The sequence below is a fragment of the Crinia signifera genome, chromosome 4, assembly GCF_055691185.1.
Source record: "Crinia signifera chromosome 4, ASM5569118v1, whole genome shotgun sequence".
Classification (NCBI taxonomy): Eukaryota; Metazoa; Chordata; class Amphibia; order Anura; family Myobatrachidae; genus Crinia; species Crinia signifera.
The window spans coordinates 70,742,377-70,759,841 of NC_139220.1; the positions used below are offsets into that span (position 1 = coordinate 70,742,377).

At 43.4% G+C, this 17,465-nt stretch overlaps 1 protein-coding gene across 3 annotated transcripts in view; it reads right to left on the reverse strand.

Annotated features, from left to right (window-relative positions):
- Positions 1-17,465, reverse strand: part of PDLIM4 (PDZ and LIM domain 4) — a 255,444-nt gene that overhangs the window by 126,742 nt on the left and 111,237 nt on the right. For all 3 annotated transcript variants that reach the window (XM_083181834.1, XM_083181835.1, XM_083181836.1), the window contains one exon: positions 5,886-5,964. In XM_083181834.1, the coding sequence (XP_083037960.1) occupies positions 5,886-5,964 (79 nt within the window). The remainder of the gene's footprint in view (positions 1-5,885; positions 5,965-17,465) is intronic.

A 17,465-nucleotide genomic window follows, 5' to 3' on the forward strand; every position in this document is an offset into this window, starting at 1 on the left:
GTTCGATAAATGCGGCCCATCGTTTATCCATGATCCTGGATCGGCCGAGAGCAGATGGTTTACTCCCCTTATATGTTTATTTCATGTATCCCAATTTCTCTGTTTGGATTATGAATTTCTGTATTGTCGTGTGAAATGTTTTGTAATGTAACAGTTTTATATTTACTGTTAAAGGGTGGACTGTGGAAGTCTAGGTACACACACGCCATTTTGTGATAGTATGGCCGCCATTTTGGTTCGCAGAGTTGCGCAAATAAAGTTTCCATACCCGAGTATGTGTGACAATGTGGACCAAAAGAGTAGACATACTATCGCATATAAATTCATAATAACACACTTACACGAAATGAAATATAGTTAAAAGGTTTAGAACGCCACACATAGCTTAGTTAGCCCTGCACACACCTGTCTATAGCGTGTTTAGTACCGTTCCGTTCAGCTCATTATGCGAAGTATTCCGGTCATTGCGAATATTTCGCAATGTACACTGTCCGATAGTTATGGACATATTCCATATCCCAGAGACAGTTTCTGTTGTAAGTAGTTAACAAAGGAAACCAGATAAAACCGGTTCTTATCCTTGCTGACGCCGAAACCACCGAACAAAGGACTCTTAAAGTTCACTCCCCTGCACCTGGTCAGACCAGGTACAGCGTCTAACCTCCAATCACAGTGGACCAGACATATGATCTCTGACCAATGAGAATGGCCTTTGACCTCCCCTTTCTGACCCTATAAGATAGGCGACCCGGAGCAGGCTCGGTCACTTCGGCACAACTAACTTCCCTGGACCTTCCTACCGGACTATCGCTCATTCCTGAACGATAGTGAGCTCTGACCGGACGGCGCTTCGCATACTAGAGTGAGACGGGTAACGGTTGCATTTCACGGTATTTATCCTTGTAGTATTGTTGGCTGGTTGTGTCTTGTATTATTGTATTCTTTCCCCTTAGCAGAGTTTGTTAGCATTCATTGTTAGTATATTGTATCACTTGTTATACCTGTTTATTTCTTATTTCTGTAATCCCCTTTTGTCCATTAGGGACTTTAATACAACCTTTTATGGAGTTCTAACCTCCTTACTTCTATTCAGTGGTCGTGTCTGGTTATTCGCATAATAGCGATAAGGTACATTGCGGACTCTGTCCTTTAAAGTATATTCGCAGAATTAGAGAAAAAGTCCTGCGAAGAGATCTCTTATCAAGGTATTGGTTCTTAACTGTATATCATACAATTAATAGGTACGCTACGCTGCGCTACGTTTTGTTCGCACGTAGTTAGGTATAAAGGGTAAGCCAGTTGCGGACACATTACGTAACCTGCGCTTTTCACATGTTGTATCTCTGGTCATAGTTTAATCACCATTAACACAAGCTCCTCCTCCTCCTCATATATGGGGGTCAGGCTAGGTGTAAACCTGGGGAGCTTGCTCTTTCTGCTGGTAAACCTATGGCGCTTGAGCCATCTGCTTCTTCTGCGGCTAAATGCCGGTGGTGTGGAAATTATCTTCCACTTCCATAAAATATATCTCTGATCTTCAGTTGGGAAATCGCCGTCTCTATCGCAGACATCGGCATTCCGGGATCTCACAGGTGCAGCGCACTGCACATCAGCATCGTCATCACAGCACTTGGTCAGACAACAGGGCCGGCATCTGCGTGCATTTTGCCATGATTAAAGATGGCCGCGGCTGGCCTCGAATTGTGCCATAGTTAAAATGGCCGCGGGAGGGCTGGTGCGCATGCGTGCACGCACACAGCTGCTCCCGCGGTTCAGAGGAATGGCTGCGCTGCCTTGTGATCCTCCCCAGCAGCATCAGTAGCGCTGGGCTGGGGAGCGGGATCCATTGGGCGGCAGCAGCGGCATGAAGAATAAACTGAGGCAGGTGACAGGTCCGTCTGACTGACTCTGAGGATGCACGGTGGCCACAGGAGGCAGGTAAATGGCAGTGGGTGGCACTGGCAGCAATAATAATTTGTGGCCTCAGTGAAGTGTGTGTATACATATATATATATATATATATATATATATATATATATATCAATCCAAATCCCACAAGGGGAAGAACTGGCATTCCGGAGTCAGTAAATGGTGTATAACCGGGTAGCTCGCTGGGTGCTCAGTGGTAGCTCGGCCTCTTACTTGATGACAGTGACCCACTGCCGGGCCGCCGCTGTGTAGCGGTTCCTCGCTTGGCGGCAGGAGGTCAGATAGTGACCGCCTGCCGCTCCGCTGTCACAAAGCGTTTAATCGCTTGGCGGCAGGAGGCCACTTGCCGTCCTCAGCGGTTGAAATCGCGCCTTCTTCCTCCCTCATGCCTCATGTCATTTGCTGTCGCCGCCGCTGCTCCTAATGATCTCCCTGCATCTGGTAAAGTTTTTTTCATTTTAAAAACTGTGTGTGCGCATCTGCTTTATTAAGTGCGCAGTTGGTAATTTTGCCTGCATACCTACTGATGTATAATGGGCATCATTTGTGTGGCATATGTTTAATGAGCATCAAGGTGTGGGGCATATGTATATTGGACATCATGTGTGAAGCATATGTTTAATGGAGCATCACGCTGTGGGGCATTTGAATAATGGAGCTTCAAGTTGTGGGGCATATGTATAATGTTCATCATGTGTGTAGCATATGTGTAATGGAGTATCACGGTGTGGGGCATATGTATAATAGGCATATGTATGATGGGCATAATGTGTGTGGCATATGTATAATGGGCATCATGTGTGTGGCATATGTATAATAAGCATCCAGGTGCGGGGCATATGTATAATGGCATCAGGGTGTGCAGCATATGTATAATGAAATGGCATCAAGGTGTGCGGCATATGTATAATGGCATCAGGGTGTGCGGCATGGGTATAATGGTGCATCACGGTGTGTGGCATGGGTATAATGGCATCAGGGTGTACAGCATATGTATAATGGCATCGGGGTATGCGGCATAGGTATAATGGCATCACGGTGTGTGGCATATGTATAATGGAGCATCACGGTGTGCGGCATATGTATAATGGGCATCACGGTGTGCGACATATGTATAATGGCATCACGGTGTGTGGCATATGTGTAATGGAGCATCAGGGTGTGTGGCATATGTATAATGGGCATCATATGTGTGGCATATGTATAATGGAGTATCATGTTGTGGGGCATATGTATAATGGGCATCATGTGTGCGGCATATGTATAATGAGCATCCAGGTGCGGGGCATATGTATAATGGCATCAGGGTGTGCGGCATATGTATAATGGCATCAAGGTGTGTGGCATATGTATAATGGCATCACGGTGTGTGGCATATGAATAATGGAGCATCACGGTGTGCGGCATATGTATAATGGGCATCACGGTGTGCGACATATGTATAATGGCATCACGGTGTGGCATATGTGTAATGGAGCATCAGGGTGTGTGGCATATGTATAATGGCATCACAGTGTGAGGTATATGTATAATGGGCCCTGGTTAAATAGGCCACGCCCCATACTGATAGGCCACACCCCAAAAAAGGGCTGCTTCGAGATATTTCCCGGGCTGGTTTTAATTCCCAATCCGCCCCTGGCAGGTACCAACATCAGTGATCACAGCACCGGTGGTTGGTATGTGTAATGCTGCCCATACACTTGTGATATATTGCATGCAATCATTCAATTTCGACCACATCTGGCCGATAAATCGAATGATTGTATGCATTTTTAAGGGGACATTCAACGTGATGCACGGGCATGCTGGTTGAATGTCGGGTCTCAAGATCTTATGTGTTGCACATAATATTTATCGAATTGCAGGAGCAATCGCATGTGGTTTTTAACTACATGCGATGGTCGAATGCAATCCGCAGGTGGGGGGTGGAGGGAATGCTTTTTCATCGGCATTAGGATGGTAAGAGGGAGCCGGAGGGACCGCTGGCGGAGTGGGAGATGGCTGCGTTATGTAGCGCAAGAAGTAGCGCTAGCGGGCTGAGGGGGTCAGTCAGCGGTGGCGGCAGAAGTGTTTAAAACACTGGGCAGCCCTCTGATTGCCTGAGATAACTCAGGCAATCAGAGGGTTGCCCAGTGTTTAAACAATTCTGCCGCCACCGCTTACTGACCCCAGCCACTTGTTAGCGCTAGCGCTTCTTGCGCTACATAACGCCGCCTTCTGCCCGCCCTTTTCCAACACCCGATGTGACATCTCAAGATGGCATGCGACAACGGGTGCTGCAAAGGGGGCACTTTAGCACCACAAGATGCATCGAATCTGATCGCACAAGTGTATGGGCAGCAGTAAGGCCTCAACAAACTAGGGTGATTACATGGGCTCTTTTCATGTGATTGCGGTGATCAACCAAATTGCATGTGATTTACAGCAGATGTGATGCTCGATCCCGTGCACATCGCACCGGAGCCTGAGAGTTTCACCATCTGCTTCTGAGTCAGGCAGGCTTGGCTTGGAACCCATGCGCTATATTGCATTTAGAAAGGTTTACTCAATTATTAGGTGCTTATTAAAAAAAAAAAAAATAATAATAATGAAAAAAAGTATGTTTTTATATGTGCAACTGATTTATATTACATATATATATATATTTCTTTATAATATATGAATAATAATATTTATATGATTGCTCTCTCCTGCAAAATAGTTGTTTTAGGAGTCTTATTGTGTTGATTTTTATTTTAACAAGTATTGCTGTAGATGACGCTGGTATACTGATTAAAATACACCTGGAGAAATCTGGACAAACCAATGAGAATTTACATCCAATTAAAAATCTGGTATAAGAAAGGCTGCAAATCCACTTTAAATTGCTCTTTGAAAAAGCTACTTGAGAGCGAAACGCGTTAGTGGAACATTTGGCAGCCTTACTTCAAATATTCTGCAATTTACAGAACGCCATTATCTGCAATATTACCTGACTGCATTGACACCTGAAAGCAGACATATTCATGCCCGATGTCCGGATAATTTGTGCCGCTAAAAGAGAAGTCCCAGCATCTACAACCTGGAAGTGAAAGTCCCATCTAACATCCAGAGACCTACGAGCAAAGCTGACAGGTGCGGGTAAGAGACGCGTCACAGCCCTATGCCTCCGTGCACCCGCAGTGGGTCTGTGTGCTGAAAGGACAACAGGCGCTAGACACAGGCAGGTGAGAGACGCCGTGTTGCTTCAGTCAGCAACCCCGTCTAACCTCCATCTGATAGACAGTGCGAGACGGAGGCAAGTGCTCACATTCCAGTTTAACATCAGTTAACATCTTATCTGGGACCCCTGCTGTGACTATCGTTGAGCCCGGTACCGCAGTGGCTATTTGTGGCATTATATTTATCAACTTATATGGCAAACATACATTACAATATCACCTAATGACTGTCCACCTGGCATGATTAAGGACTGCCGATTATAGGTGTCATTTCGATTTTAAATGCATAGTATTCTTTATTGAATCAGCAGTGATTTATATCTTCAAACCAGATATTCTTTTTAAGCATAATTTGAGATATATATTTGTTACTATATGTACGTAATGTATTTATTTTAATCTTATGGTGGCCACCATATTAAATCATCTTCATATATATTGAATAAATCTAAAATATAGTATTATTTGAATGGTTGTGTGAATTCATACATGGTGTGATTTGTAGATTTAGCACAGTGCTTCCACCCCTCTTCCACCTCTTCCACCCCAGTCTTCATTTAGAAAGGAGTGCATACAATAAACTGAATGCAATCCTGCCACCCGGGAGGCAGCTCAAGGGGGATTTCGTGTGACTTCTCCAATGGGAGATGTCGTCCCAATGTGTGTCCAGCATAAGATGTTACTGAACAAACTCTATATTGTAAGCACATCAGAGATCTTGCGGTCTACTATCAATAGTATCAATGTCTCTCTCACCTGTAACTCTGATTCCAGACTATACTTGCGAGGTTGCTGTCTGATTTCTTCTGTGGGTGACCATGGCCTCCTCTCACACCTGCAACCAAAGGGTAAACTATAATCACTTGCATATTACATTCAATGACAGATGAAGAACAGTCTCAATCAAATACCATGACCAATCCTTGCAAGCAACAATGCAGTCAATAGTAAGCGCACTTCATACTTATAACTGAGTACATCCATACTATGGTCTATGCTACATTAATGAAAATGCTGCTTTTGCTGTAGTAAATGAAAGGTTAGGTCTAGATCCAAGTGGGAAAAAGGATCCCTGACATCACAAGCACATGACACAGTAATGCAGGGGGAGGAGCTAGGTCCGAACATCGGAGCCCAAATGATAGTGTGAGGCCACCACTGATAATGATGGCCACCGGCCTTGCTCCTCCCCTTGGCATGTGCCATGTGGTTGGGTGCAAGAGGTCCTTTCTTCCACCAGCATTTAGCAACTTTAGAGAAAGCTGCAGGATATGTATTTATTTACAGTTTCTTATATAGTGCAGCAGATTCCATTGCGCTTTACAATAGTAGACAGGGATAAAACAAACTGGGTAACAACAGACTTTGAAGTTAGAGGGCCCTAATGCAAGCTTACAATCTATAGGGATAGAAATATAGGGATATGTATAAACAATGTCAGTCATCTTAATGTGGAAAAATGCTCTTTCCAGTACATGCACGACTCCCAGTATTAGATCACATCTAAGTTAATGTCATAATCCAAATAAATAGTTCATATAATTAATATACAAGTTATAAATAAATGCTTTAATAATGTTGATACATTTTTTGATAAAGGTTTTTATATATACATCTATAAATACAAAATGATGTAAAATGCCATTGGATGCATTTTAGGACTGGGGTAGTTTTAAAAATGTGGCCAGTCACTAGAGAGGATATGGCCAGCCACCACAGATGATTGGCTAATCCTTAGGTGAATATTTGTGTAGTTTCTATAGAACAACCCCCCTGTGCCATCTGCTACAGTTTGTGGTATTTACAAGAAGGAATTCCATTGGCCATTATAGAGTTGCACACTCAACCGAGCAATAAAAGTGTTGTTCCATCCAGGTGTGCACAGCCACTTCCACTGATATTACTGTTACAGTGTTGCCATTGATATTACTGTTACAGTGTTGCCACTGATATTACTGTTACAGTGTTGCCACTGATATTGCCGTTACAGTGTTGCCACTGATATTGCCGTTACAGTGTTGCCACTGATATTGCCGTTACAGTGTTGCCACTGATATTGCCGTTACAGTGTTGCCACTGATATTGCCGTTACAGTGTTGCCACTGATATTGCCGTTACAGTGTTGCCACTGATATTGCTGTTACAGTGTTGCCACTGAAATTACAGTTAAGCTCCTTAAATATGGAGAAAAATGACCGCTGAACAATGTTGGCTTATTATGGCTCAGCAATATATTGCTCTGCAATCATATTGTCAGTGTCCCGTTTCCATCAGCAACCAGAGATGGCAGTTGATAAAAACGAGAAACACTGCCTGCGGAAGCCGCTGGTCACAGGAGCAGGCTCCTCCAACCAGTGAACACTCCATGGCCGGCTGTGGGACCATCGACCATCGCACCATACACACGGGGATATGGTCACTCAGCGACCAGAGAAACCAGAGAAATGACTTGGGTTAAAGCTCCAGTTGCAGATACACATGTATTGTATGCAGTAATAGGGATAGCTAGTGCACTGCACACATACTCTATTTCCCGTGCAAATATTAACCATGAAATATTCTAAATATAGAATGCGTTTTTTGGACGTATACCTTGAAAAGTAAATGTGCTGAAACGCTTTCTGGAGAACTCACAGACAGTTAATATCTGTGACACTCTCCAAGCCTTAAGTAAAAGATGTTCAGTCCCACAGAATGCATGACGAGGGTAATCCTGGAATGTGGGCAAGATGTTCTTTTTTCCATTAAAATAATCCTGACAAGAAGCAGCCCTAAAATATTGTGTTTTAAAATGGCAACTTTTTGCTGGGCATATGAGGTAAGCCCCATACACACTAGAAGATAAAGTGAAAGATATCTTTGCATTTATCTTGTAGTGTAAACCTATAAGCGTTCCCTAAAAACTTATCTCTTCAGGCAAGCTTATCAAATTCCAGAACCAGTCACAGAACCTTGCATTCTGGTGGAATCGATGCAATAAAGAATACAGAATATATCCTTAAGTATCAATGCCTATTTCCCTATAGATTATAAGCTTGCGAGCAGGGCCCTCCTACCTTTTGACTGTCTGTAAATACCCTGTTTGTTGTATCACTGTCTCCTTTGTAAAGCGCAATGGAATATGCTGCGCTATAAAATAAACTGTTAATGAATAATAAATAGTGTGTACGATTGATGTCGTTAACGATGCTCACACCCCTGTGTCATTAACGACCCGCTCCCTCGTCCAGCATGTCCTGACAAGGGAGGTCCTTGTTACCTCGGAGCAGGCACCTCGCTGCTGCTGATATTGGCACTGGCGGGGTCGCTTAGTGTGTATGGGGCTGTAGTCAGCAGTATGTTGCTAATATGAATTAATCAATTATGGGCCTTCAGCTTTGTTATTAAAGCAAAAAAAGCATGCAAATTGAAAAATTCATGCTGCACTGCAGATGGGGCAGATGTAATATGTGAGTAGAGCTAAGGGGCATACACACAGAGCGATTTCAACCCCATTTCTAAGCGATCTGACTAGAACTTAGATCACTTAGTGTGTATGCCTTCCTGCGATGGCAAAGCACACTTCTGTACGTCGCCATCACCCACAGGGAAAGACAATGCTTGCACTGTCGTGATTTTGCCTAATCTCCACTGGGTGCAGATCACTCAACACACATCATGAGTGCACCGCATGTGCGCCATGATGTGTGCTGAGCAATCTTGCTTAAGCACCTCAGGCTCCCATCATCCCAAATGCAGTGTAAAAAAAAAAAAAAAAAGCTGTGGGCTACATGCAAATGCAACCAGTATTTACCTTGCAGAGAAACAATACTGTATATCCATCATCAGTATTCAATCCTGACAGTTTTCATCCGAGACTCCCTTATTCAGTTTCGACTTTTTGAAAAGTCAAATCTGCATTGTATAAAACGGACACTGGATTGTGGAATCCTGGGCCGTTTTTTGCCGATCCGACTCCATAATCTTTTCCACCAATCAAAAAAAATGGACTAGACATTGAATTAATGTAACTACTGATTTCCAGTCCGGACCCCTACCCCATGCCGGGCTCCATGGAGTTGCCCACGGCAGATGAGCTGTCGGTTCAGGAGGTAGATTTATTTTGTACATACTGTATCTAGCAGTATGTAGTGCTGGTGCGCCCCCCCCCCCCCCCCCCCCCCCCTTCTCTTACCGCCCGACTCAGCAAGTCCGGAAGCACTGCCAGGCTTCTTCAATGCCGGAGGCCAATTAAATTGCAGCACCATCTGGTGAGCCAATCAGAGTACCGGAAGCCGCTCTGATTGGCTAACTGTACATGAGCTCTGATTGGTTTAAAAGCTGGTGCAGCATTTTAATTGGCCACCGGCTTCCTGCATTGAAGAAGCCTGTGCTTTGGGACCTGCTGAAGACCGAACGCAGTGCAGGCAGCACACAGCGGAGGGTTGCTGTGGGCAAAATGAGCTGCCCAGGCCCTTCCAGAGGCCAGGGCCCGGGACAGCTGTACCCACAGCACCGCCCTGTCGGCGGCCCTGCAGCTGATACCTAATTGCAGCCTAGACCTATTCTCAGCCTTACCCTTATTGCAGCCTAACCACAAGTGAATGTGTCACGTTTTGAACACGTAGACATTATGTTGACATTTACATATTATCTGTTGACTTTCTGAACACAGCAACATCCTGAATATTGACTTTCAGGACATGTCAGTGCCTTAAAGCATATATGGCAAGAGGGCAAACCTCTGAGGTTTTGCTGCACTTCTTGGTATGATGAACCCCCCTCCCTAGCCTTTTACTTTACTTCCATAGAATTCCTACACTCTCATAATAACTACCCTATTTCTGGCTTTAAGTACAGAAGAGCGGTGGCCATGTTACAGCGAGTGATAAGCTAGTTGCATGTTTGGTTTCCCTTCTGAAGATGCAGGATTGCTGTCATTCCTGCTGGGTGAGAGCAGTCAGCTTGGAACAGCAGGGGACAGAGAGGGCGAATGTCATGACCATAGCGGGGTTGGGCATGGTGGGCCTCAGAATAGGAGATGCAAAAGAGGCATGTCACTTGAGGTAGTGTCATCATGCCCTTGCTACACAATGCCTATATTAAAGGCTTTGTAGAGCGGGAGGCGAGCCTATGATGATGCAAATCAGCACAAATTGCATCATCGGACCCCCTCATTCTGACGACTTGTGCTCTGTAAGTGGGAGACTGAGGGGGGCTACAGCACTGCGGGAGACTTGCCCAACTCACCGGTGGGGGAGAGTGGCACACAAAGGAACCTCCCAGCCACTTCAGCAAAATAGGCAAGTGTGTGAAGATAGATACATATTTCTATTAGTTAACAGTAGTACGCATAAGTAAATGATGATGGTATGGTATATATAAATTAGTTTTAGTTTACTAAACTTTCAATATTTGGGAAGTTGCCAATGTCTTAATTAGCACCAAGCATATTATCAGTGACCCTTCACCTTTACACATTGTACACTGATTCTCCCTTTGTTTTATAATTAAATACATTATTGTTATTATGTATGACTTCCCGCCAATTTCCACTTAGAACGGAACTTTCCACATAGGCAGTGCTGGCTTATACAGGAGCATTTTTTGGAAAATATATTTTATTAACAAGCCTGTCTGCTGACTGTTAGCACTTCCGCCTTTTCACGGTTCGTTTGATTGCCAAAACTAGGGATCTAAAGCCTGCAAAAGGAACAATTATATTTCTAAGCAGCAGCCTGTGGTTCAGAGCTTTTAACCCTTTGAATACAAGATTGCACTTTGGCCTGTGTTACACAAGATACAGTATATATGTGCCCACTTTGACACACACCTGGAAGACATGCTGTCCACATCACAAATTCATACTGATAACCCCCCTTCTGGCAGCAGGTCCTTTTGAAATGTGATACAGATAGAGCGCCTGTCATTTAGCCGGGTCCTGTCAATTCTATCGCCAATCGCCAGGACCCACCATCAGACAGAAGGGTGTGCGCATGCACAAGACGCTTGTGTGCCCCTTTCCATCAGAGCCCTCCGTCGCCTCCCCGCCACTCCCCTGTCGGTGCCTGCAGCCCCCCACAACCCCCTCCCTAACCCTGCCGTCTCCCTGAAGTGGAGACAGGCAGGGATTCTGCTCCCCACTGCGAGAGACGGGGACATATGTACTTGTGAGCCGCTCACACATCCCTATCAGAAGGAGCGTCTCTCCGCAAGCTCTCGCCAGCGGAGGGGACTTGGCGAGGGCTGGTGCTATATGAGAAGCACTCCATCTGTATATAACATGCAATCCCATTCCCTGCTGCCAGATGGCTGTCCGAGTCTTAGGTCCGATCTCCGACTGATATGATATGCATGGGAACAAACACCTGCGATTTATCCATGTTTCACCCGATTTCTCACCTCGATCATCGGAATCGGGTGAAAAGTGGCCAAATGAGACAAGTGTATGGACAGCGTTTGCTTCTTTATACAGGACTAGAACTTGTTTACTCCATTATACTAGATATAAAATGTCATTATTTTTCATTCGCACTCAAATAGTAATAACTGGATTTTATTTAGGTAAGATTTTACTTAATGGATTATATAAATACAATTAAAAACAATATATACAAACTTTGTATAGAGTTTCTCTTCCATTCCTTGGAAAAAAAATTGTTTGGTATTATTTATGGATACAAAAAATTATGTTTTCAACATGAGGCGATCTCTGTGGAAATCCATCACATGATTGTGGTGGAATGCTATGTGCTAGCTTTATAAAAATGCAGACTGTGGTGAAAATGCAAATGACCCATGTTTGGTTCAAACCACAGAGGTCTGCTCCCTATTCCAGGAGTGCCTGCTATTTGGTGGAGCCTTCTATTTTACTATCTGATCCCACAGCTCGGCTGTTCCTAACTGAAATCTGGTATCAGGCCAGGCATTAATTGCAAAGAAGGATGAGGCTGCAGTAGGAACACCACAGCAGTAAGCAGGCAATGATAGATTTGAGAGGAGAGGAACTAAATGCAAATCACGTAGATGCAAGAAAGCAATGTTTATAGACACAGCACAAAACAGGAAGGTCAATGAGAGGGTCTGCTAAAACCACACCAGGAATTGTCTCGCAACTTTACAGTATAATGGGACACTTGTATCTGTGACGCTGTATCCCATCTATCTCACTGACTAGGAACACAAGGAGAGCAAATATAATGGCCCAGTCCTCAAACAACTATGTTTAGCTATATTACGTGAGACAACAACTTCTGAATTTAACATTGATTGATCACTAAACATATGGGAACAGTCACTGCCTAATAGTGTATGTATATGTATGTATATATATATCTATATATATATATATATATATATATATATATATAGAGATAGATAGATAGATAGTGGATGGTCCACGGCACTGGGGTCTTCAATAAACAGACTGAGGCTTGCCTCTAGAGGTTAACGTTTCAGCCTTTATTCAGGCTTTTGTCAAAACAGCATACATGTTTGACAAAAGCCTGAATAAAGGCTGAAACGTTAATCTGCAAAGGCAAGCGTCAGTCTGTTTATTGAAGACCCCAGTGCCGCGGACCATCCACTGCCTGTTTATTGGCCCTGCTTATGGCGGGTCTCTACCGAGAGCACCGGGCGCACTGATATCATAGAGCTGAGTGCCGGCTACCCCGTATATATATATATATGTGTATGTGTGTACACATATATATATATATATATATATATATATTATATATATATATATATATATATATATGGTGTGTGTCGGCAGCACTCTCTGCAGATGTGGACATGCGTGAATAAAGCAACAGTAGATGTAAGTTAGGTAAACATTTTGGGCCTTTGAGACCTTTATCAAGACATGTGTCTTGATAAAGGTCTTAAAGTCCCGAAACGTTGACCTAACTTATATCTACTGCTTGTTTTATTCACACATGTCAAAATCTGCAGAGTGCCGCCGACACACACCATATTTATATCCAGCTGTTTGACTGGATTGGAGGGCACCACAGTGGCTGTTATCAAGTTCTAGTTCAAGTTCAAGTGCTAGTGCCGGCATCCGCATCAATCTATGACACTTAGATCCCTACAATGGTTTTAGAGATAAGGAGTGGGGTTTGGATTGCAGTACCTCTAGATGGTCCCTCCTGTTAGTGAGGGATGTGGAGGTAAGCTAGAGAAACATCAGAGGGTGCAATAGTGAAATATAGAAAAAACACCCAAGATGATAGGATTATAATAAAATAATATTAAGTACCATTTAGAATAAAATAGATACAAAAGTTTAATATTGATATCCACAATAAAAATTTGATAAATGATTCAACAATCAATAGTTCTGTAACATCAGTAATAGTACATTTTCATAATTGTAGATGAGTGCAATGCAGATTTTATGGCAATTGTAGGGGGATTGCTGTGGGTACAGCTGTCCCGGGCCCTGACCTCTGGAAGGGTCCAGGCAGCTAATTTTGCCCACCGCAACCCCTGGACTGCCTCTGCTGCGCTCAGTGCGCTGAACAAAGCAGGTCCCGGAGCGCAGGCTTATTCAATCCAGGCTGCCGGGATGCGAGCTCTGATTGGCATTTTAATTGGACACTGGCATCCTGAGTTAAAAAACCTGTGCTCCGGGACCTCTAGGCTGCAGCTCAGCGGAAGAGGAGATTGGGGAGCAGGAGCTTGGTTACAGTAAGTCAAGTGAGGAGGGGGCAGGTCCCGGATTAAAAAGTCCCGGGCCCCATAGTTCCTGATGGCAGCCCTGAACACACTTTGAATTGAGCATACCTTTGCATTAGTAGCAGGTCAAATGGATATGGCAGGATAAATTTTAAGCATGTAGGAGAAAGTCTAAATGCACATATAGAAAAATGGCAATGCTAAAAATACACTGTATACTTGTAATCTGCAGTAGAGACGGTCACAAGTACAGTGCACCTTTTTGTTCAAATGTACAGTATATGGAAAGATGTTTATTTTTCTACTCAACTTCTTCTTATATCAAATGGCAATGCTTTAAAATTGGATTAGCGTGTCTTTAAGACAATCCATGATCGCTCATTGTAAATCTGTAATGTAAATCTGTAATATTATTGTTTCATATTAAACTTTTATTGACCAGGTGTGTTCTGGGAGATAAAAGATCAATGTTCTCACTTGCTTAGGTTTTTTAAAGGAATCACAGGCAATGGCACATTTTCGAATTTCCTGTTCTACAAATGGTCAGACATGCAGGTGGAAGAGATCTCATAAATAGAGTTAAAGCACGGTAAATCTCTCATTAATCAAAACAACTAAAGATTGCTCCTATAAGCCATAATGCGTATATACACAAACCTAAACTGTCCGACTTCTGAGACCTGACCACAAAGCCGCTACCAAGTGATTTGGGCAGGATCTAAGAGGAACCACTCTCCCAGGAGTCAAGGCCAGATGTAGTAAGGTGGGTTTTCAATTTGTGGAACGCCGGTGGAAACAGCGGCACTAGCCTATTCAATGCTGCCGTTATTGACAGCATTTAACGCAGTCAGATTCATCTTTTTTTAAAGTCGGATCTGTTTTGTCAGACACGGCTGCGGATTGTCGAATTCACACCCTTTTTTTCTGCAAACCGCTGCCGTTTACGCTGATCCACGGACTTTCCAACACTCGGAACATTGAATTACGACTTTTGAGTAACTGTTGGATCGGATGAAAACTTTGCGATCTTCACAGCTTACCGAGCCAACCAGAATCTCTGCCAATATCGCCTATTGTGTATGGGGCGTAAGTCTTTTCCAAAGATCTATAATGTATGTTTCTGATGTACTTTAGTTCATTTGTTTTATTTCAACCTCAAAACTGTTATTAAAATTAAGTAATTTTATTGTTTGAAAATATGACATTCTGTCTGCTTATTATTTCACTGCAAGAGAAACATTATACCCTTTGATTGAGTCTGGCCTATAAACACGGACTGCAGAGTTACCCCTTCAAACCATACGTGACAGCTCAGTCCGGCTGTAGAGCTGCCTTCAGCATAACAGAAAGACAAGAAAATTGATGTCAGATGTGCTGTACAAAGAATACACTTCATCTGCTGGTCTTATTGTCGGCATCTTTTAGAAAGACCGGATTTAGACAGTCAATACTAAGTCCTTTGCTGCCTAAATCACTTCTAAAAAGCATTTAACTCTGATAAAGAACTGATATGGTAAATTCAGAGCTGTGGTTTTAGATGTGAGACCTATTGTAGAAATATAATTATTATAAAATCCTGTCATATGAGAAGTTATCGGTTTACCTCCCATTCTATCAGCATCACTGAATTTATTTCATCCCACAATCTTCCTATCATTCATATTACTAAAATATCTTAAGAAATATTATTTTAAAATGTCATTTATGTGCCTTAATCATATAATGCATAACCTTGTGTCCTCAGTGACTGCCATTGAAGTTCAAATAAAAATAAATTACAATACAGGGTTTGATTCTGAGTGAGGATATTGGTGATGAGGGTGTTGGTGAGGATATTGTTTGTATCACTCAGACACCAGTGGAAACAGTTGTTGCCCATAGGATTAAAAAGCCCATTGTCATGCCTGGGCAAAAGACAAAAAAATCCACCTCTTGTGTGTGGAATAATTTCTACCCGAATCCGGACAACAACTGTCAATCTATATGTACCATTTGTAAAGCTGTAGTAAGTAGATGTAGGGACCTTCGCCATCTGGGAACCTCCTCCCTGTTTCGTCACTTGGAGCGTAATCATCAAAAGTTTTTGAGAAATTCTGAAACTAAAAAGGCAACATCTAGTCCACCTTCACCTAGCTCTGTTTCCTTTGTTAGAACCACCAAGCACCTGCAATCTCCACCATCAACACCCTTATCGTCAGCATCCTCAATCATTTTCGGAAGTAGTCCTGCATCCGAATTAACAGGCGTGACTGACTGCTCTGCTATCCATGCTTCCTCAGAAGCATCCTTGACTGATACACCTTCTGCTACTGCTACTGCTGCTGCTGTTGTGAGTGGACCTGCATCTCGGAAGGGGACCAGAAGTAAATCTTGTACTAATGTAACAAAGCAATTGACTGTTAAACAGGCCTTTAAAAGGGGGACCAAATATCACAGCAGCCACCCTATTGCTCAAAGGATTACCGACACAATAACAGCTATGTTGGTAGTAGATGTGCGTCCAGTATCTACTGTTCATGCACTGGGTTTTAAACAATTAGTTGAGGAGCTGTGTCCCCGCTACCAAATACCATCTAAGTTCCACTTTACTAGAAAAGCATTCCTGCTTTGTACAAGGACATTAAGAAAAACCTAAATAGTGTCCTCCAAAATTCTGTTGTCTTAACCACAGATATGTGGACAAGCGGTACAGAACAAACGAAAGACTACATGACTGTGACAGTCTACTGGGTAGGTATATTGGCTACAACAGCAGCAGCAGCAGCATTGTCATGCCAAAAATTGCAGCTCATTCAGAGACAGGCTACTATGTGTATTACTGGATTCACTAAGAGGCATACCGCTGACAACCTCTTAGGGAAGCTCAGGGAGATTATTGCAAAATGGCTTACTCCGCTTGGACTCTCCTCAGGATTTGTGATTGCGGACAATGCCAGCAATATTGTGAGAGCATTACAGTTTGGTGAATTCCAACACATTCCCTGTTTTGCTCACACAATAAACCTGGTGGTCCATAATATTTTAAAGAGTGACAGGGGCGTGCAGGAGATGACCTCTGTGGCCAGAAAAATTTCAGGGCATTTTCGACATTCAGCAAGTGCGTGTCGTAGATTGCAGCAACTGCATGTGATGTTGAATTTGCCCTGCCATCAGCTGAAGCAAAAGGTAGTAACCAGATGGAACTCTATCCTTTACATGCTTCAGCGGATGGAGGAGCAGCAAAAGGCCACCCAAAGGTACACATCAACCTATGATATAGGGATAGAGGGGGAATGCACCTGAGTCAAGCGCAGTGGAGAATGATTTCAGTGCTGTGCAAGGTTCTTAAACCTTTTGAAGTTGCCACACGTGAAGTCAGTTCAGACACTGCCAGCTTGAGCCAGGTCATTCCCCTTAATAGACTCTTGGAACAGCAGCTGCAGAAACTAAAGGAGGAGCTGAAGCAGAACGAATCTGTTAGGCATGTCGGACTTGTGGATCAAGCCCTTAGTTCTCTTCGCCATGATCCAAGGGTCGTCAATCTCTTGAAATCAGATCACTATAGGTTGGCGACCATACTTGACCCTAGGTTTAAGTCCTACATTGTATCTTTTTTTCCGACAGATGGAAATCTAAAGACATGCAAAGAGGGTAAACATACTTTCAGCTCAATCGGCAAGTGACACTGCAAAATCTCCT